At 35.6% G+C, this 22,118-nt stretch overlaps 2 protein-coding genes across 2 annotated transcripts; both read right to left on the reverse strand.

The window, feature by feature from the left end:
• Positions 1–588: 588 nt before the first annotated feature.
• LOC130731085 (endoglucanase 17-like) lies at positions 589–3,152 on the reverse strand. The gene is made up of 8 exons (XM_057583271.1): positions 2,831–3,152; positions 2,531–2,737; positions 2,240–2,440; positions 2,057–2,149; positions 1,809–1,970; positions 1,612–1,717; positions 1,361–1,524; positions 589–1,201 (listed from the first exon to the last, which is right to left on the reverse strand). Exons 1-8 carry the CDS (start codon positions 3,068–3,070, stop codon positions 869–871), a joined length of 1,506 nt encoding a protein of 501 aa, XP_057439254.1. The 5' UTR covers positions 3,071–3,152; the 3' UTR covers positions 589–868.
• Positions 3,153–17,282: 14,130 nt separating this feature from the next.
• LOC130731087 (pectinesterase) lies at positions 17,283–21,422 on the reverse strand. Its single transcript, XM_057583272.1, has 3 exons — positions 20,444–21,422; positions 20,062–20,222; positions 17,283–18,288 (listed from the first exon to the last, which is right to left on the reverse strand). Exons 1-3 carry the CDS (start codon positions 21,286–21,288, stop codon positions 17,594–17,596), a joined length of 1,701 nt encoding a protein of 566 aa, XP_057439255.1. The 5' UTR covers positions 21,289–21,422; the 3' UTR covers positions 17,283–17,593.
• Positions 21,423–22,118: the final 696 nt, after the last annotated feature.

The following is a 22,118-nucleotide window of genomic DNA, read 5'->3' on the forward strand; positions in this document are numbered from 1 at the left end:
CAAAGAAAATGATGGCTCAACCATCTTTCAACTGGTCCTTTATTTATGTTAGGTTACAGGAGTGTCTTTCCGTTTTAGGACGCTTTTGGTTGGTTCCCTCTCCCTACTCTTCAAAACACAGTTTCTGTTGCAGTCCTAATTACTTCTGACACCTCTGATACATAGAGGGTAGCCTAACCAGCTTTTTTGACCGAATCACCTACAATCCTCAACATGTTCACATGCCACCAAAATCTCTTTACATCCTATCCTTCGCTGTCTGTCAACGGTCAATACTCGTTAATCTACAAACTTCGTTAAATATTCGGATTACACACTGCCCACTCAAATAGTACTATTTTCAATTCATAGCATAAATACCTGATTAGTGTTAACAAGTAACAACTTCCCAGTTTCAAGGAGTTAAACTTTCTTTAACCACACATGGCCGCAATGAACAAAGTACTAGTTATAATAAGTTAGATAATTCGTAGTACTAGTTTAAAAACTACTAAGTTATCATACTTATAGTATACTACTATTTCTACTTATTGTACCATATCCTTAAACCTCATGTAAAATGAGACTAACTGAGTAAAACTAATGACATTTCTGGCACGAAATTTGCTCAAAGCATTTGATTGGTTAAATTAACACTTAACAAAGCTTTAAATAAAACATGGAGTACAGGCTACTGATTTTGCCTTAACCAATTGGCTTCTTCAAGGTTGGGTGGGGGCTTGTGCCATATTATCCCTTATCCCTCTTACCTTGTGTGCATTTCCAAGGAACACAACTAGGCCACATTGGCTTAAACTAAACTAAACTAAACTAGTGGATAATTAAAAACAAATTAAGATGCAAACAAGTTGCAGACACTGTTCTCCTTTTAGAGCTGGCCAAATGAGTGTGCAAGATAAGCCAGTGCTCCCACAAGAGGTGCATTGATATAAGTAGCTGGCTCTGATTGCTCATAATCTGACCGTTCATCAGGGAACATGTCATGCTGATCCGGCCCTCCAACAACAGCACCCACTAGAACATTGGGGTTTGGGGATTGTGAGTTCATCACACTGAATCCTTCTGAGCATTGGATCTTGCCAGGGTGAACGCCAATGGACGGCAGTGATGAGCCCCTGTGGTGTATCCTTTGTGGGAACCTAGGACCATACCCCACCATGTAGGACATCTTCAAAGGGTTGTCTCCTAGCAAGTAATCCACCTTCAAAGTAATAACATTGATAAATCAATATCACTAAGCAAGAAGAAAATGCATACTAATTCTGTTAGGCTTTTCAAAAAGTAAATCAATTGTGTCGTTTAAAGATTGAGTTGCCAGCGCTCATTTAATTCTTATGCACAAGGGATCTAGTTTTTCTACCTGTTTTTTGGCTATAGAACGAAGCATCTTTGGAGTTATGGTGGTTCCGCCACAATGCACAACTGTGTGAGCTTTGGTCAAGTATTTGGCATAGGTTACGAGGAGGAAGGAGGTGGATGTGACATACTGCATGTTGGTGTCACTCATCTTGAAAAGAAGACCACCTGCAAAGATTTGAAGAGCCAATTAGAACAAAGTTGAGAATGGAAGGAAAGGAAGCAAGAGAAGGAAAGAAGAAAAATGAACCTCACCTGGGGTGTATGAAGAGGAAGAGACTCCAGGGATAACAGAACAGATAAAATTGTCAGCATGACCCTTGTAGTCATGAAGGGTTTGCATCTTTTTAACCAGAAAGTCCTGAGATTGAAAGCACAAATATGAGCTTGAAACCACATTTACAAGCATTGTAAAAGAATAAAAAAGGGAAAACAGGTTTAGGAATTTGAACCTTGGAAAGCAGAATCCTTGCTCCAACATGCTTGTTATCCCACCCAAATGTGTTGTCAAACTCTGCAGCTCCAAGGATCTGTCCATTAACCTTGATGTAGTTAAGGTACTTTGGGTTCTTAGTAGCCTTGTGCAGCCAAGCAGCACCCCACAACAGCTCATCCTGGAAATAAGGTAACATTTTTCAGTTCACTTCCCACAAATTGAACAAAATCAAATGTGGAAATGGTGGAAATGAAAGTACTTTACCTGATAACCAGAGTAGGAACAATAGAAGGGGCAAACAATGGGCTTCAAGCCATTGCTGTAGGATCCCCTGTACTTATCAGCAAACTGGAAAACCTGAATCCATAAACAAGTAGAATCTCAGATTTCACACATCTCCAGTAAACAATGTTGCTTTTCTTTCTGTCAAAATCAAATACTACTCACCCTGATAGCCCTCCTAACCAATATTTTGGAGTATGCTGGGTCAGTTCTCCTGAAAGCTAGAGAAGCAGCTGCAAGAGCTGCAGCAGTTTCCCCAGCTACATCAGAACCAGGGTTGTTCCTATCTATCTTGTAGGCATTTCTTGGGGTGTCCATGTCTTCAGGTCTTTCCCAACAAGCATGGTCCTTCTTAGCATCCCCTACCTGCAATGAAAAAACAGAGTCATAAACAGAGTCACACAAGAAAACAGAGGAAAACAGAGGAAACAGAGGATTGGGAAGAGGGAAACTAACCTGAACATAAATGGTGTCTGGATATGCAGTAGCTTTGAGAAGATAATCAGTGGCCCAGCGAATCGCTTCTCTGGCATTCGGCAATTCACCTTTCATCATCCCACCGAACTCAAGAACACTCCAAGAAAGCATGGTGGTGGTGAAGGCCATGGGAAAGCCAAACTTGATGTTGTCCCCTGCATCGTAGTACCCTCCAACCAAATCAACCTGCATTGCATATCCATACAAAAATAAGCAAAATGCAAAAGCCACAGAACACAAGAACAACATAGTCTTCGACTGAATGCAATGATGGATTACATGCATGGTAGAGCCATCGGAGAGACCAGAGTCCCTCCTCCAAGACATCCTCTGGTTAGAGGGGAGCTTCCCTGACCTCTGGCCTTCAAAGAAGATGATGGATTTGGTAAGAGCATCTCTGTAGTTGTGGGTGGCAAAGTGAGGTTGGTGGTGTTGGGCTGAGAAGGAATGAGAATGGGGAAGAGAAGCTGTAACAGAGAGAAGAAGGAAAAGAAGAGAAAAAGAAAGAGAAAGAGACATGTTGAAGTACACTACCCAGCCAACACCAGAGTGCCACCTGCAAACCACGCTACTGCACTGCACTGTGTTCACTCGTCTTTGGGGGAATTCTTGTCTATTTATAAAAGCAAAAGCTGAATCTTTTACCACCTATGCTTTGTTTGGTTACAATAATTAGGTCCACATCCTACAGCAGTACATTTTTTTTTTTGGCTTTAATGTAACAGATTTTTACTCTATATTACAAATTACAAACTGCTTTCATCGATTAAGATGTCAAAATTCTCATCTTTTCTTCTAATTTGGGTTAAATACGTTTTTGTTCTTGAATAATTAGCGAAATTTAGGCCCTGTTTGATAGCAGTTTTAGTTTTCAGTTTTTAAAACAGTTTTCAGAAACAATTCTTAAAAACAGTTTTCAGAAGAAGAAAACAGTTTGAATGACATGTTTTCGAACATTTAGAAAACTGATATCTGAAAACTAAAAACTGAAACTGAAAACATCTTTTACCTGTTTTGGTTTTTTAGTTTTAAAAACTGAAAATGAGAACTGTTTTCAAAAACTGTTTTTGAAAACAGGTCTTACCAAACAAGTTTTCAGTTTTTAAAAACTGAAAACTGTTTTGGAAACGGTTATCAAACAGGCCCTTAGTCTCCTTCTCTTCTCTTCTCTAGTTGGAATAAAGTTGCAAAAATGTATATGTATTTAAGGAAATAGACACTTTTAATGTCTACTAAAGAGAGTTCAGTGATGTTGTCTATGTGTCTGATTAAGTTTATGTGACACGCCCACTTATTTAATAAGAGAATAAAATCATTAGATGAAATAAAAATGGAAATTAATTTTTTTATTAATCCCAATTTTAGAAACCCAAATCTCATTTAAAGTGTTCTTCATCCATCATCTTCTTCATGCTCTTCATCTTCTTCAATTTTTAATTTTTGATACTTAATCTATCATCTTAAATATTTCCATCACCTTCTTACTGTATTTCCAAATTTTCATCATTCTTCCATAGTTGATCCAACAACGACAAAAAAAAACCCAAAAAATTAATGGAATAGAACTCCAAAACCCAAAAAAAAACTTGAGGAGAGAAGGTAAAAACCTAGGAAAATTCACTTCGCAAGAAAATGAAGCAAATTGAGGATTAATGATTTTATTATTATTTTTGTTTAATCTGGCGGGAGGAAATTGAAATTTACCCTTCATTAAATATGTGGACGTGCCACATAGGCTTGACGGATGATGAAAACTAAATTTCGCTAATTATTCACGGATCAAAAAATGTAATTAACTCTTTAAATTATGGGGGCTTCTTTCATGCCTAGGCATTTTAGATGGCAACGATGTCATATTGCAAGTTGTAAGTCATTTTAAATTTTCTTATTTTTATATTAATTTTTTTTTATACTTCTTTTACTCTACATATTCTTCAAATTGCAGGTCATCATTTTTTTTCAGTGTCATAATATATTTATATATATGTGTGTGTCAACAAGTCAATTATACAAAAATCTTAAGTTGTTGGACATGCCACATAGGCTTGACGGATGATGAAAACTAAATTTCGCTAATTATTCACGGATCAAAAAATGTAATTAACTCTTTAAATTATGGGGGCTTCTTTCATGCCTAGGCATTTTAGATGGCAACGATGTCATATTGCAAGTTGTAAGTCATTTTAAATTTTCTTATTTTTATATTAATTTTTTTTTTATACTTCTTTTACTCTACATATTCTTCAAATTGCAGGTCATCATTTTTTTTCAGTGTCATAATATATTTATATATATGTGTGTGTGTCAACAAGTCAATTATACAAAAATCTTAAGTTGTTGGTAATGATCACAGTAATAGCTCTATATTTTCATTTATAGCATGTTCTCTCACACAAGTGCTCATTTGGGCTCAAGCATGGAGAATGCACAAGTTCATCTACCATGTTCTAATATTCAACTTTGTATTAGAAGAAGGAGGCAACAATGATCGAACTTTAAACTATTTGGACATAGAGACTCTAATATCATGTCAAACAACCATTTATCTCAAGAGTTTCAGTTGCTGGGTAAGGGCCATATAGGAATAGTTTTACATAAGATTTTCTAACAATATCTCTCTTTATAAACATGAGTCTTATTAAGATGAGTCTTATTTTCGCCCACTTTCTTTTCTTAGTTCTTTTTTATTTTCTTATAATCTCACCTCTCATCTATCTATCTTCTACTCTTATCTCTCTCATTAGATGTAGATGAAATAAGGGTGAAGGAAACACTAGATGGTCAAATGAAGTTTTATTAAGCAAACTATTTCACGACTCAAACGTCAAACGAGTGACTATTGATCCTTTTTTCCTAAAAAAAGTCACATGATCTAAAATTCTTTATAACATGCATTAGTATTTTCTATTTAAGTTCTTTATTCCGTAAAATGATGACATAAGGACACATAATTATCACTGGACATTCAATAGTGATACAATTTAGTGTCAGTTTCAAGCTACCGCAAGATTGTACGTCAGAAGGTAGTTGATATAATCATATTCTTTCATTTCATTTTCACTCATGCATTCAAGCAAACTATGAGAGTGAGCACACCAAGTATGAACACTCTGATATGTATTTATATGACCATTGTTATAACTTATTTTATTTAGTTTTATAACTTAAAATAAGGTTGTCTACCGTCGACCAAGATAAACATAATTAACAAGTTAAAAGAAATTATTTGAAAATTAAATTTAGTAAATAACATGCACTAAGTGGTAAATAATCATATAGTAGTTGTAAAAATATTGTTCAATTAAAATAGATTGATTTTTGTAGAAAATATAGGTTATGATAAGAAATATAGTTTACTAATTCTTTTTCATATAAAAACTGCCCTTAAAATAAACGTCGATTGGCTAACTTAATTTGAGGATTGTTTGCCCAATGGATCCCGGATGAGTATTCACTGTATATTCGAGAGAAGTTCCTAGAATTCAACTCAAAAACTGAAGTGCATCACTGTCAGCTAGTGAAGTGATCAACAAATAAACAAGTGCTCGGTGCTTGAGCTCAGAAAAACTGTCGGATAAAGATGGTGAACACAAGCATGGAGAACACTTTCCTTTCAAGTTCGCTGATAAATTCACTATAAGGTCCAAAGAACCCATTATAAAGTCCCATACATAGACATGGAACTTCAAAATTTTATGCGGATAAGCACAAGATATTTTAGATTCTAGCTATGATCCGATCGATATCACACCAACCTAAGGCCTAAAACCTCCATGATATGTTTCTTACTGGGTTGCCAATAGTCCAAGCCAATTTGTAACCTAGTCTGGGCCTGAGCCGTTAACAATTTATGGTAAGTGTGTGTTTGGATTAGCGTTAGCAGAATTGGATCTGTAAGAATTAGATCTAGTAAACGTGAGTTTGAGTGACGTGATTTATGTTTGGATACAATTACTAGAACGTGATTCTATTAAGAGAATTTTGTTTGGATATCTTGGATTAGAATTGCTTTTGAATGTGTAATGACCAAAAGAGGTTTAAATATTTTACAAGAGTGATTAATTAGTATTTAATAAAATAGTATTTAACTTTAAATATTTAATACAGTATATTAAATAATATTTTATAACAAATATGATATCTATAATTTGAAAAAAAAAAAGCATATATGATGATAAAACATTGACGTTAAAAAAAACTGAGTCATGACATGAAAACAAATTGAAAGTTTTGCAATATCACATGAGATTAGATGCCTATATATAAAAAAACATGAGATTAGATGAAAATATGAAAGTGGTGGATTTTTTTTCTTCAATAGTTGATGGTTATCAGTTATCACTTGCTTCTGGACTTGGCCCATATGAGTTTCTTGCCCCAGCAAGTTTATTAATACTTTTAGTTTATTAATGTCAACAAAAAAATTCGTAAAAAAAAGAAATAATATATATGGCCCCACACAATAAAACCTAATACACTCATTATCCTTTCTTCTCCCCTGCGCAGCCACCTTCTCCTTTCTTCTACCGTTTTTTTAGTGCAAGAAGGGAAAGGGGTATAAAGGGAATCAGGATTTCAGATGCTTCTCAGATCTTGAGAGATGTGATTCCTCTGACGGAGAAGCAACCCTGGGTTGCTTCAGCCAGATCCATGTTTCATCCTTGAATCGGTTCTCAGACGCGAGTAGCCAAACATCAATTTTGCATCAATGATCCATGTTACAGCCTTAGATGGGTGTGTGTTTGGTTTCAAATCTGGAGAGGTCAAACGTGGATCCAGAAATCCAAAAGCAACTATTTCTTGTTTCTACAAACGTGGATCGGGGCCAAACGTGGATCTGCAGAAGTTTTCCAAACACACAACCAATTTTGAGCCTCATATCCGCGTTTGAGACGCACAACCAAACACACACTAAGTTTTAGGTGTACAAAACTACAAATGCATATCCAAACATACATTAATTCAATAAACTAAAATTTTTACTTACACTGAGTCTGAACTTTTTGTGATTTTAATCCTCTAATTAATTTGTTGGAGTTAATTGAGTTCATTTATTTTTAAAAACAAGTACCCATTTGTCCATTTTCATATAAAAACTTAATTTTTCATTTGCCATTCAAGTATTTTGGGATTTTTGAAGAATTGCTTGTATAATATAAAATTGGAGTCCAAAAGTGTACAAACTTAATAAAAAAAAATTAAAATTTGAAGAAGTTTATAAGGTATGGGATTAAGGTTTAAAGAGAGAGTTAAAGTTTTGAGGTTTTTTTGTAAAAAAATTTAGGTGAGCAGCAAACTAATGTACACAAGCAAGGAGAACAAACTAATGTACCAAACAAATGTACTTAAAATATATTTATCATTATAATGTAGTTTTTTTTACCACATTACATTTGGTGTTAGAGGAATCTTATACATAGCAAGTGAAATTTTTTCAAGACTTTTTACCAAACTAATGTACTTTTAAAATATACTTATTATAATTATTATAATGTAGTTATTTTAATTACTTAATTAGTATAAATCGCTATTCTAAGAGCCCATACGTGTGTGTATATACTTTAAAGAAATCGTCACCGCTAGTGGAGACAACATATCTATTTATTTTACTTTCTTTCTTAGTAACAGAAACAAATCCGTCACAAAATCCTGGTATACAATGTAAATGGAACCAGTGACAGAGTATGGAAATTGAAGTTTTCCGTCGCAAAGTGCTTGGTGACAGAACTCGTTTGCGACGAAGTCAATTCTGTTACAACATCCTAGAGACTCACATTAAATGATTTAGCGACGGAAAACCCCCTTGTCAACATTCCGTCGCTAATTAGTCTTATATTCTCTAACAATAACTCATCAGGATTTTGTGATGGATTTGTTTCCGTCACTAAGAGGGGAAGTAAAAAAGAAGTATCACCGTTAGAGTGGCGATTTATACTACTTAATAATTACTATAATGGTGAATAGGTTCCAAAGTACCGGTAAAAAAATCTCTTTTACACTTTAACACAATTTGCCACTTTTCAATTTTAATACTTGCACCATTCTAAAAAGTGACAATTCAAGTGATTGAAATATCTTTTTGCCAAGCGATAAAGTAAGTGTTACTCTTCTAATTAATATTCACTAATGAGCTAATTAAGAGTCTAAATGGAAAGAAAATAATATTGCAAAAGCACAATTATATTTGGGTTTAGTACCGTACAGTTTTTGTCTGATTCAAAGAAGAACCAAAATTAGAATAAAAATCAAAGTTAGGTGTACTGTGGTAGACTTTTTTACCTTGCTAGTGTAAATTTAAAATTTATTTACCAATCTGGTGCAACTTTTAAAATATTTACACAACTAGTGTATATCGCCAATAGCATCGGCGATATATATATTTTTTTTCCATGTTTTAAAGAAATCGCCAACAGTCATGGCGATATATATATTTTTCTAGTATCGCCATCGTCATTGGCGTTAACCAAATATTATATATTTTAAACTTTTGACTGTCGCCACTGTGAGTGGCGATGTCCTTTTTTTTTAACTATCCCCACTATGATTGGCGATTTCCTTTTTTTATTTTATTTTAAACATATATATAGTGTTTTGTCTTGTTTTAAACCTCTATATATAGGCTCCGTTTGGTTGGAGGGAGAAGAAAGGAAAGGGAGAGAAAACACGGAAATCGAGGAGTGAACTTGGACTAATGTTTAATCCAAGTTCACTCCTCGATTTCCGTGTTTTCTTTCCCTTTCCTTTCTTCTCCCTCCAACCAAACATAGCAATAGTGTTTTTGAAATGTTATATACAGTGTTATTATTTAATGTATTACTATTTAACTTAAAATTAACTATATATTTTAGTGTTTAAAAAAAACTATATTTTATAAATTCTAAAATAAATCAAACTGAACAAAAAATTAAAACGTGAATGACAAATACTAGGAATTTCAAAATACCATTATAACCAAAATCAAAAAGTAATGTTTTAATAAAGCTTGTTAAAAAAAAAGAAAAAAAAGATGTCGTTAGTGCTAATGGCGTTTTGTTAAAAAAATAAAATTAAAGTCGCCACTTATAATGACGACACTAATAAAAAATACATATATATAATGTTAACTACAATGCTAATGAAGATACCCAAAAAACAACAAATATCGCCACACCTACTGACGATTTCTTGTGAGGGTGAGAAAAAAAAATAGATATCGCCACAGGTAGTGGCGATTTACACTAATTCCGTAAATATTTTAAAAGTTACACCAAATTGGTAAATAAATTATAAATTTACGCTACCAACGTAAAAAAGTCACTGTGGTAAGGTATCAGTACTTATAGCATGTGGTAAGAACCAAAAGGTTTGTTTAGCTATGTTGCATTAACTCCATAAAGTAATTTCTCTTGGATCGTCCATTCTTTTCTTCTGCTCATTGCTTGATGTTGCTCATGAGTATTCGCTTCGCAAGTTCCCTTCAATTTCTTTCATTTGAAGGTAGCATGCTACTCAGGTTTTAGCCTATCTAAAGGGATCCCCTGCAAAGGGTTTGTTTTATCCAGCAGATAGTTCCTTCCTACTGCATTTGCAGACTCAGTTTGGGCTTCATGTGCTTATTCTAGGAAGCCCACCGGTTTCTGTGTTTTTCTGTGTTCCTCCTTGGTTTCTTGAAATCCAAGAAGCAAACTGCAGTCCCCAAATCACCAATTGAGGCTGAGTATAGAGCTCCTACATGATCTCTCTTACTTGTGAGCTCCAATGGATTCAGTTCTTATTCAGGAATCTTTCCTTGCAACTTCATTTGCCAGTTTCTGTTTATTGTGACAACAATTTGGCAATACATTTGGCTCGTAATCCAACCTTTCATGAGAGGACGAAGCATATTGATATCAATTGTCATACATATTACTCGTGAGCATATTGTTTCAGTCTTGATCCCCTTACTACCTATCTCTACCAAGAAGCAAGTAGCTGATGATCCTCATAGTCAAATCCTTTACAAAATCTTTGTCTGTCCAATCCTTTGCACAATGTATTTCGAAGTTATAGGACTTTATGATCCTCATAGTCCTACTTGAGGGGGGTACCGTATTGGATAGTAAGTAGTAAGTTAGTTACAAAAGATAATTAAAATCAATTACACCCAGGGACGGATGCATGTTGGAGTGCATGAGGGCACATGCCCTCACTTGGCTTTTGAAAAAATCATTAGAAAAAAATTTGAGGAGGAAAAGTATGTGGTTTTTTATGGTTTATTTGGTAAATAATGCCCTCACTTGTGTCTCGCATTGTTAAGGGTAATGTTTCATCCACACCTCTCTTTTGAGGTGGAGAGGTGGAATGATGAGAGAGATAAGAAGAAAATAAAAAGTAAGAGAGAGAAAATATGAGATGTCATAGATGATAAGATGAGAGAGATAGAAATAAAAAGAGGTGGAAATGAACACTACAAGAAATTTGCCATATACCAACGGATATTTTTAGTGACACTAAGGTAAACCGTGGGTATAAACATTCTTTACTGACAGAAACATTTGTAACCGTGGCTATAGGTATTATATACCTACGAATTGATATTACTGTAACTAAACTCATTAGTGACAAAACATAAACTATAGGTAAAGGCATTATATACCAACAGACATCTTATTTTGTCACTATATCTTTTAGCGACAAATTTAAAAGTTGTGGGTATATATTACCTATACCTACATATGTAGGTTTCGTCACTATATTATATAGTCATGGATATAGAGCATGTGGGTATAGACATTTTTTTACCGACGGAAAAATTTGTAACCGTGACTATAGGTATTATATACCTACAGATGGATATTACTGTAGTCAAAGCCATTAGTGACGAAACATAAACTATGGGTAAAGACATTATATACCAGCAGACATCTTATTTTGTCACTATATCTTTTAGCGACAAATTTAAAAGTTGTGGGTATATATTACCTATACCTACAGATATAGGTTTCGTTACTATATTATATAGTCATAGATATAAAGTATGTGGGTATTGACATTATATACCAATAGAAAGGTTTTTACCGTGGCTATAGGTTTCATATGCTGACAAATTCTTGTGTCGTCGCTAAATCATGGCCGCCAAAATTTTCACAGTTTAGAGCCTTTTATTAAGGTTTTGTTTTCATTAAAAACTTATAAAATGTACAAAGGAAAAAAACCATTTATTATCTCTATGTTGAAACGCAAAACCTAGCACTTGATTCATCCATCACCAAACCAGGTACATCACCACCAACTAAGCCTCGACCCCCCTTCAACGCATACAATTGAGCATCTTTTATTTTGGCAAAGGCTAATTTTTCATTAAAAAATTATATAATGCTCAAAGGAAAAAAAAAATCTTTACTATCTCTTTGCTGAAACGCTGAGCCTAGCTCTCGATTGATCCATCACCAAACCAGGTACTCCACCACCAACGACCACCACTAAGCCTAAATCCCCTTTAGCGCAGACAATTCACCGCCTTTTATTTTGGCAAAGGTTAATTTTTCATTAAAAAATTATAAAATGTACAAAGGAAAAAAATACCTTTATTATCTCTCTTCTGAAACGCAAAACCTAGTACTCGATTCATATCCATTAGCAAACCAGGTACTTCACTACCAACGACCACCACTAAGCCTCGACCCCCCCCCTTCAACGCATACAATTGAGCGCATTTTATCTTGGCAAAGGTTAATTTTCATTAAAAACTTATGAAATGTACGAGGGAAAAAAAACCCTTTACTATCTCTCTGCTGAAACGTCAAACCTATAGCACTCGATTCATCCATCACCCAACTAGGTACATAATCACCAACGACCACCACTAAGCCTCGATCCCCTTCAGCGCAGACAATTGGCCGTCTTTTTATTTTGGCAAAGGTTAATATTTCATTAAAAAATTATAAAATGTACATAGGAAAAAAAAAACCCTTTACTATCTCTCTGCTGAAACGCAAAGCCTAGCACTCGATTCATCCATCACCTGACTTGGTACTTCACCACCAACGACCACCACTAAGCCTTGACCCCCGTTGAGCGCAACAACGACCACCGTCCCATACCTCGAAATCCAAACGACACCACCGTGCCTCAAAACTCTCATCTTGACATGAACCACAAAGATCTAGAGACTAAAGCTAGACCGAGCACGAGGCCCCTCCGCGGTGAATCGCACAACCCGACCACTATGAATCCCTTATTGAGAGCCAAGTTTCGGCGAATCACGGTCAACAACACAAAACCTATTTGAAACACAAAACTTCTTTCCAAAACGCAAAGCTCGATCAATGGTGTAGTCCACACCTTCTCTACCTCGCATGTGTTGTCCCTCGCCTCCTCAACCTCGCGCGTGGGTGTCCTTCTTCTCCTCCACTTTGTGCGTGCAGTGTTCCTTCTTCTCAATCTATGTGACCGTGCGACTCCTTCACCTCTGTGCGCGCGACCCTTCTTCTTTGCGACAGCCATCACCGTTTGTACGATAAAAAGTGTGAGTCTTAATATTGACCATGACTATAGATATGACATACAGAACTAAAGTATAGATTGACGAAATTGAAACCATGGCTATAAACATTATTTTATACTAACCAATATTTTAATTCGTCATTATTTGTTTTAGGGACAGATTTAAATTTGTGGGTATATATTACATATACCTACAAATTATTTATTTCATTAGTATACTATTTTGTGATATATAAACAAAAAGATGGTATAAACTTTGCCCGCCAAAATTTTCACCTCTATGCGCCTTTTTTTCCTGCCAAAATTTTATTTTTCAAAAAACACTTAAAAATAATTATAATTAATAATAACTAATGTTAACCCTTTTCTCTTTGTACCAAAGTAAAACCCTTAATTTACCAAACACGTTCCAATCACCGTTCTTCTAAGCAGCTATGGATTCCTCTCACGGCCCTTCTTGTCTGCACCACAACGAGTAGCGCAACTTCTCTCTCACCGGCGACCTCTGTGCCACTTCTCTCTCACCGGCGACCTCTGCAAGGCTTCTCTCTGCTTTCTCTTTACTTTAGGTACACAAATCTTCTCTTCCCTTCCTTCTCTGATCGCAACTTCTCTCTTCCTTCCGTTGCTTCTTTTATTTGAGAGTTGAGACTATATTGGCCAGATTTCAGAATCAATTGATATACACGAATGTTTCCTCTGTATGCCTTGCTAATTGTGACATCATCACCAGTTATAACATAACTAAGTCCATTACATTCATTGTCCAATTATGGTCAATGCCTTGCTACACGTGAATCCCAGAAAAAACATACATTAATTTTGTCATTTTCTTGTTGATGGGATACACATGCATATACCCATTCTCTGTTTTGGATTTTGCTGTTTTAATGCTACTTCTACAGGGAAGAGACACTTTCACTAAGCTTTAGTGAACACCTTGTATAGTCATAGAAATTAACCACTCATCAATCGAGACCAAAATTCCATTGCATTTTTCTTTACAATACAAAGAATACCATGATGTGAAAACTCAATGTTCTGCTGAAAAATTGTGAAAGAATCTGAAATAAGGGATGATTAAAAAAAAAGAGTTTTCTTAATTTCTCTTTTGTATGTTTGTGTGCGGTCTGTTGTTATTTGAGCAGAGATGATGACACTGTGCATAAACTTTTATTACATCCTCATTATTTTTTAGAGAACCCATGGGATTTTTTTCTCTAATTGGTAACCTCTTTGCTTCTCTAATGCAAGTTACTTCTGACTGCGAAATCAAGCCAAGGAGAAGAACACCAACACAAAGACAGCACCCAAGCGAGGAGAATAACACAAACGACTTTAAATCAACCTTTATTCTTCCAGCAGCAGCACAACTACAACGGGTAATGTCTCTACATTGTGGTTATTTTAATGTTCTTTGTTTTGTTTTGCTGGGTTTTTTGTGCAGCATCCATGAGGTTACTTAGAATCCTTTCTAAGTAAATTGTCAATATAAAATGAGACTGCTATGAATTCATTGAATTTGTATATGAATGGTTGTCACTTTTCAAACACTTGAGTGCATGTCCTTCCCCTTTTCTTCTAAATTTGATTCAATTCTAATTTATAGAATTGCAGATTTTTTTATTAGGTTGGTGATTTTAGAACTGATAGTAGCCAAGCAGTTTTGAACTAGGAAGCAAAATTCAGTATCTTCTAAGATGGGACAATTGTTAATGAAAAGGTTGCAGGAGTAGTTGTAAGATTTACTTTCTTTGTTTCTGTTTTGTTTTAACTTTTTTGCATAGTTGACTTAAATTGTTTTTTGACATATCTATGATATACATTCTTGCACAATAGTAACTGTTTTTTCTTGTTTGTTGGCATATCTATGATTTTCAGCAAGAGTTAAACAAACACACTGATGCTGAAACATCTCAATCAACTCAAAACACACAAAGGCATACATCTTGGAAGGATGACATATTCTCTAAAGTTCAAGGACTTGAGAAAAGAGGGCGTGTTCGCTGCATGGGCAAGATGCCAAAATGTAAAAAATCAAAAGTTTCTTTATCTAAACATGAAGAGCTAAGTCATCGAGTGAATTATTTGGAAAACTTGTTGACAAGTTTTGTGTCCGCGGTTCAAAATCGTTTACCTGGAGAAGAGTTTAATGATATTGCAAGACAGGTGACTTTTCCCACTTCAATGCTCTTTTTTCTACACTAATAATATAAGTTTACAAAATAAATTTAGATACATACAAAGTGACAACCCCCATCCATGTTAACGCTCTGAATGTTTGTATTTTACAAGTTAGGGTAGCTGAATGCATCTGTAACTGGAGGTTTGCTTCATGAGTTTATTGCTGCCACATGAGTTTATTGCTGCCACATGAGTTTCTGTTTCCTATAATTGATATGATTGTAGCTAAAGTTAGAATGGTAAAACTAACTGAAAGTTTGTATGTCTTAGCTATAACATGTTATCTCCATGTTCTTGCACTTGATATGGGTCCACGATGTGCTAATGTACAAAAGAGGCAGATGCATCTTTGAAGTACATCTTTTCATATTTGCTTTGATATTGAACACGCCTCTCTAGCATGATATTTTAATACATGATGGGCCTTGGTTATTTTCTTTGAAGCTAAGTACTTTGTTCTCATGTTCTCATAAGGTGTTTAGATCTTCTTCTTTAGTTTACGCAGATTACAATCCGTAAGTTGTATTCTTTTACTTTTAATAGGTTGCAGATACTTCGCGTGCTCGTGACCATTTGAATTCTCCAAGTTCAAGCTCCAATGAAGATAATGAATATGGTATATATCTTCTTAGCATGTACTAACTTGTTACTAATTTAAATCAACATCTTCTGCTATTCTTTGTTGTCATAGGAGCTTTGAAATTGTTATTATGTTTTTCTTGTTCTGTTTTTATCCTTGCATTGGGTTGGAGCTCACTTTATTGATCAAGCTTTCACATACATTTAGTTATTTGGCAGTTTACTTTTGTTGGTGCTTATTTTTTATGTGATCATTTTATATTTTAATGTAAAGCTTTGTGTTTATATTTTAGAAAAAAAGTTATATTTTGTTAATGATATGTTCTTTTTTATACTTGCAGATGAAGATTATTAGGAAGCGGCTACTTTGTCCTTGGAGATTAAACATGCATATGATTTTGTGGAACCTTTAGGATTTATAATTAAGTTGAGATTTCGTCTTCTGAATTGTTTTGATTGAAAAACTACTTATGTGCGTACTTTATATTACTATGGTACTTTTTGGTGGTGATGATCCATTATGTTGTATTGTGATGTTTCCAAGACAATGATAATTTTTATGTGATATGGTTGTGTATAGAACAACCATTTTAATGTCTCACTTCATATTATGATCTTCCAATTTTTAATGTGAGATGCAATTGTATTGGTGTTTTTATCTTCTGAAAACAACAGGGCCACTGAATCCCATAATAATAAAGCTATAATTGTGATTATTGCAATTTAAAATGAGTTATTAAAATATATAAAAAAACCGTGGGTATAGAAAAATTATGTATATGAAGTATACTTTATACTGACAGTTAGTTTCCGTTAGTATATCTTAATTTCAAAACTGTTACTAAACTCTGTAGTAACGACAATGAAACCGTGGGTGTAGAAAAATTATGTATTTCTAGTATACCTTATACTAACAGTTAGTGTCCGTTGGTATATCTTAAAGTTCTATTGTAATGAATATAGAACCGTCACTAAAGCCTATAACATTAGCAGTTAAACTGTTGGTATTGAGAATTTGTGGGTCCCTGCTAATACTTATACCGATGGTAAAAAAAGCGTAGGTATATCTTAAAGTATGTACCTACAGATGCTTAACCGTAGCTAAAAGATATACCGACGGAATTTTACCCGTAGGTATAGCGACTCAAAGTCTACGGAATGAATTGGTCGTTGGTAAAAGTTTTTGGGTCTATACCTACGGTTTTTAACTCTTTAGTGACAGTTTGGTGCCGTTGGTATATGGCAAATTTCTTGTAGTGGAAGTGTTTAAAAAATGAGGTGTGTATATATCATTACTCCATTGTTAAATGCCCTCACTTGAGTAGTAAAAGTCTGGTTTTTGATTACCTCCTTGGTGAAAAATGCTTTCACTTGTATCCGCTTTGGTAAAAAAATTCATAACTTCTAATAGTATATGTTAATTTTTTTTTTACGAATTTACATGTATATATTGCCCTCACCACATTAAATTTCTAGATCCGTCACTAATTACACCATGTAAAGATAACAAAGTGGCTTAAAGCTATATATTGGAAACAATACTCATCAGATAAAATAAGATTCATTTACACTTTTTCAACAGCTTCCCCCTCCACCTCCAACACATTATTATTACATCTTGATCCTTAGTCAAGACAAGAGGAAGGTCTACACTGATTTCCATGTAGAAGGAAGAAGCACAAAAGTCAATGCTTCTAAATACTTTTGATTATTCATTGCTTATTTCCCACCCATTATTGCAACAATTCACATTATAATTTTAGTGCATAACAAGGAAACAAAAAGAGCATAGTAAACTATATAAACCATAACCCTTCAACTCAAACCAGAGAAGAATGGAATTCCAGTAGAGCTCAACCAATTATTACCTTGTATGAACTCCCCAACTGTGAATTGACTTGCCTCAGTAGAACTACTGATGACCTTATAACCCGGCCATGTAACTCTAGCACTTGTATTGGAACCAGGTCCTCTGTTCTTGTACTCCCCATAATACAGAGTATCCAATGCAAACGTTCCATCCCATTCCAACCACCCAACAGGGTCAATCAAATCCTCTATGTAAGAATTCAGAAAAACCGTTCTCGAATACTTCTTCCAAGGCCTACCCAGGTAACTCTTGAACGACGCCTTCACCGGGATCAAATCTGCAGCCGCAGCAACCTTGCAATTCAAGATGGAAATCCCAGTGTTCTGGTTTGGATCTTCTCTACCTTGTGCGGTGAATAGATTCTTCTGTTTTGGGTCGGGCTTGCGAGCGTAGAGGTTGCAGTTTTGGAAGACCACTGCGGCGTTGCCGAAGATGAAGTCGACGGTGCCGTAAATGTCGCATTCGCGGTAGAATTGGCGGAGGGAGTGGACGTAGAGAGTGTCTTGGTAGGCGACGAAGCTGCATTGGTAGAAGGCGGAGAGGTCGGAACCGCTCCTCAGGGCCACGGCTTGGTGTTTGCTGGCTCCGGCGTAGTTCTCAAAGGTTATGCCTTTTGCTATGAATCCGTCTCCTACCACAGCTGAAAACGAAACCACAAATATCAGACGCTTAATGTCAGTTTGTTCATTTTTGTGGCAGTTTCTTATCGCCGCAAAGTAGTATAGTTATTTTTTTCTCTATTTTTTATTTCGTGACGGTAAAATGCCGTCACTAAAAGCTGCATGGGATGTATCCTCTAATGAGTTTTTTTTTTACATCGGAAAGATAAATTACACCCGTCATTTCCTTGACCTCCCCTACCCAACTCATATGTTGCTTAGCTCCTACAACTTAAGCTATCCTACGAGGACCAATAGTGAGTTTAATTAGGAGTAATGATATTCATACAAATAAATATTGTGAAATTCAAAACACATCTCACTTTTAATCTATCTCTCTTACTCCCTCCGTTCCTATTTAACTATCCGGGAAGAGAAGAAACACACATATTAAGGAGTGCAATTAATTTTGTTACTTTTCATAAAAGTATTATTTGATTTCCTATTTCACCCATTAATATGTATATTATCTTTCCTCATTTATTGTTCCTGCAAGGACATTTCTTGGAAAAACATCATTTAATGCTCTCTTGAAACTCTAAGTTGACAGATATATAGGAATAAATTTTTTTCTTTAAAGTGGACAGTTAATAAGGAACGGAGGGAGTATATTTTATATCACATCAATTAGTACTTCTTTCTATTATCTTCGTTTCTCATCACTTTGATGATGGATGGATGATTAATGCATGCACTATGACCATCATTTTCCTTTAATTAGTGGGCAAATTATAACATAAAAATGTTCAAGGTACCAGACATAAATTGAAATTACGAGAGGTTGATTCATGCAAATCCCACCCTCATGTATACCCCCAAGCCCAACCCCAAAGTAATGCATTGATAAAGAAAAAAAAATAGCGAAGCATTGATGAAAAAAACAGCAAAGTGAAGTATCCATGTTTTGGCAGCAAATTAAGCCTAGAAGAACATTTCCAAAAACAAAATTAAGCATATATAGAAGAAGAGATTGGAAAAGTGGGCCTAATGTAGTTAAAGTATGGAAGGTCCAAATTAAAACAAAATTCTTCTTTTGTTGGGTTGGAGCAATGTGTGTGGACTACTTATGTTGTCCAATTCCAAAAGCACGTTTGTGACTAAAAAACAAAATGAAGGTAGGTCTACTTTACGGGAGCGTACAAGAGCAATAATGCAGAGGTCTTCTTTAGTAATTCCAAGTTCAACTACACTATTTTTTACAAGCAGAATCCACCATTGTAGAAGAATCATGGGAAGACAAGAGTACCGGATAATTGGAAAGAAGTGGGTGAAGAAAACGATTGATGCATGCAAAAGTATGAGAATGAGAAGTCTGATCTCTGAATAACTTACTAGAGACCTCATAAGGAGACAGGAAGTGGTCGGGCGTCCAAATAACTTACTAGTTACTAGAGACCTCATAACTTACCACACCTCATAATTGAAGCGTGCATATACTCCAAATATCATTGCCTATTTGCGTCATTTACAATAATTAATTGAGTTATTTTGTTTACCTTTTTAAAATAATTACTCACAAATAATGCTTATTTTTCACCTAAAGTGAATAAGAGAAGCTGGACCCTAAAATGTCTATCGAAATTAAAAACAGTCACTAATCAACATGTCTTTTGAGCGTACGTCATGAACTTTTTTTACGTGTACGTTCACATATCATTCTATCATTATTGATGAATTATTGATGAGAAAAATAGTACTCCTACTGTACTAACTAGGAAGATTAAAGAAAGAAATTAGTCGACTTAACAACGCACCGACAGTAGCTGATTGAAAGGTGGTCCAGCCATCCACGACATTCCTGTTGGCCTTCACAACAGTCTTTCCAATCCCATCTCCCACAAACATCACATTCGTCTTCTTCCTTATCACCTCCACGTTCTCAAAGTAAGCCCCAGCTTTTATGTGTATAACAAACCTATGAAAACACAATTCAACTTCACATCACTAATGGCAAAAATAATGAAAAAGACCACATTGATAACAACTAATTAATGAGAATAGCCAATAGAGTATACAAATTATGATGTATATATAATTAATATCAGATCTTCCTTAATTAAGTATCATGTCTCAATTTCGAGTATTGTGTAGGGAAAAACATGATTAGTAAAAAAAGTTGAATAAATTTGTACTTGCCTAGTTGCGCTGGAGTTAGGAGCAGCAGCCACAGCTTCCCCTATAGTGGCGAAGTTTCCGGTGCCGTCTTTAGCCACCACAAGATCAAACTTGGTCTCATTCACGGCAGCTTGTAGTAGCTTCCTGTCTTTAGGGGAAACCCAAGATGGAAACCCATCTTTCAACTTACCATATTCAGGGAAAGTCTCAGACTTACTGGAATACAGTTGTCTCTTCACTCCAGGAACTTTCTTAAGCATGGCGAGTGAGTTACTCACGTGATGGCTAATGTCAAACAACTCCTTCTGTATTTTGCTCCTCACGCTCCCTTTACTGTAAGCAAAACCGTCGAGACAAGTGTACACATTTGTCATGGCGCCGCTAAGAAGTGTCTGACAGTGATGGTAGCCATTGGAGCCTACTGTGGTTTGAGAGAGATCAGCAATGGTGCTTTTGAGCTCTGCGGTGGTGTCATCGAATAAATTGAGGCAGTCGTCGAGGGCTCTCTGCTCGAGTTTGTCGAGGTTTCGGAGGTTCTGGATGCTGCTGCAGTTGGAGGAGGACAATTTGACCTCGTCGATGGTGTGGTTGAGGGCAGAGCAAATCATTTGTGGGAGGGATTTTGAGGTGAGATCTGGGAAGGAGGATAAAGTTGAGACGCATAGTTCTGGGTAGAGTGTTCCTTCGCATGTGGAGTGTGCCACTTGGAGTTGGATGTGCTTTTGAATATGGAGGTGGTGTGTTGCTTGTGGTTTTGTTGCTTTTTGGATGTGAGTTACTGAAAAGATGAGGACCACGAAAACAAGGGTGAGAATGGGTATAAGAGTTAGGAAGGGTGCTGTTTTTTTCCTCATGGGGTTGTACATCGTGGAGAAGGAGAAAATAAGTGATAGGAGCTGGATCAAGCTCTATGACTGATGAGATTAATAGTGTTCGTGAAGTGGTATACTGATGGGAATGCGGTGGACAGATAGGGTAGTTGGAGCATAAATGAACTAGTGTGGGTTCAGATCTCACAGAGGACACTAGCTAGCATTGAGTGAAACTTGTCCCCTAATGTTATGTTTCATCAATAAAATTTTGACACATGCTCGGTGTTCTTAGAATTTGAGGTGGAACTCTCAATGCTGTGATAGTTGTTTACGGCGAAATGATGCGGTTACTATCCCTAAGATCATGATGGAGCTTCTAGTTCCATCGTGAATAAGGGTACCTGTAGAAGAGATTCTCACACGTATTAAGTGAGAACTCTAGTATAAATTATAATATGTTATGTAAATGAACTACAAAACCTATATTTATAGGTCGAGACTCATGTTAGTTGTTTCTACAAGCGTTAGGGAAGCTCTTTAAATTGGACTTTTGAGCGGGTAAATGACCTTCAACCGTCTTGCCTTAGTTCATCATGTCTCAACGGTCTTTATGTGACTGGGTAGGCAGGGCGAAATGTTTCTTCTTGAGTTATTCAGTCTAACCTTATGATGAATGCTTAAAAACATGCCTTTTGATAGGCTGAAATGTTCTCAAAACAAGTGATTAGAAGCCGACTGAAACAACATGAATTTGAGAACTCATTTAGAAAACAAGTGATCTTGATCACCACTAAGATGGGCTTGGCTATTTTTAATTTGTCTATCTTTTTTGGTGCAAGGGATCTCAAGTTAAATGCTTATAATTTATAAATTAAATGAACTCT

This window comes from Lotus japonicus, chromosome 1, assembly GCF_012489685.1.
Source record: "Lotus japonicus ecotype B-129 chromosome 1, LjGifu_v1.2".
Classification (NCBI taxonomy): domain Eukaryota; kingdom Viridiplantae; phylum Streptophyta; class Magnoliopsida; order Fabales; family Fabaceae; genus Lotus; species Lotus japonicus.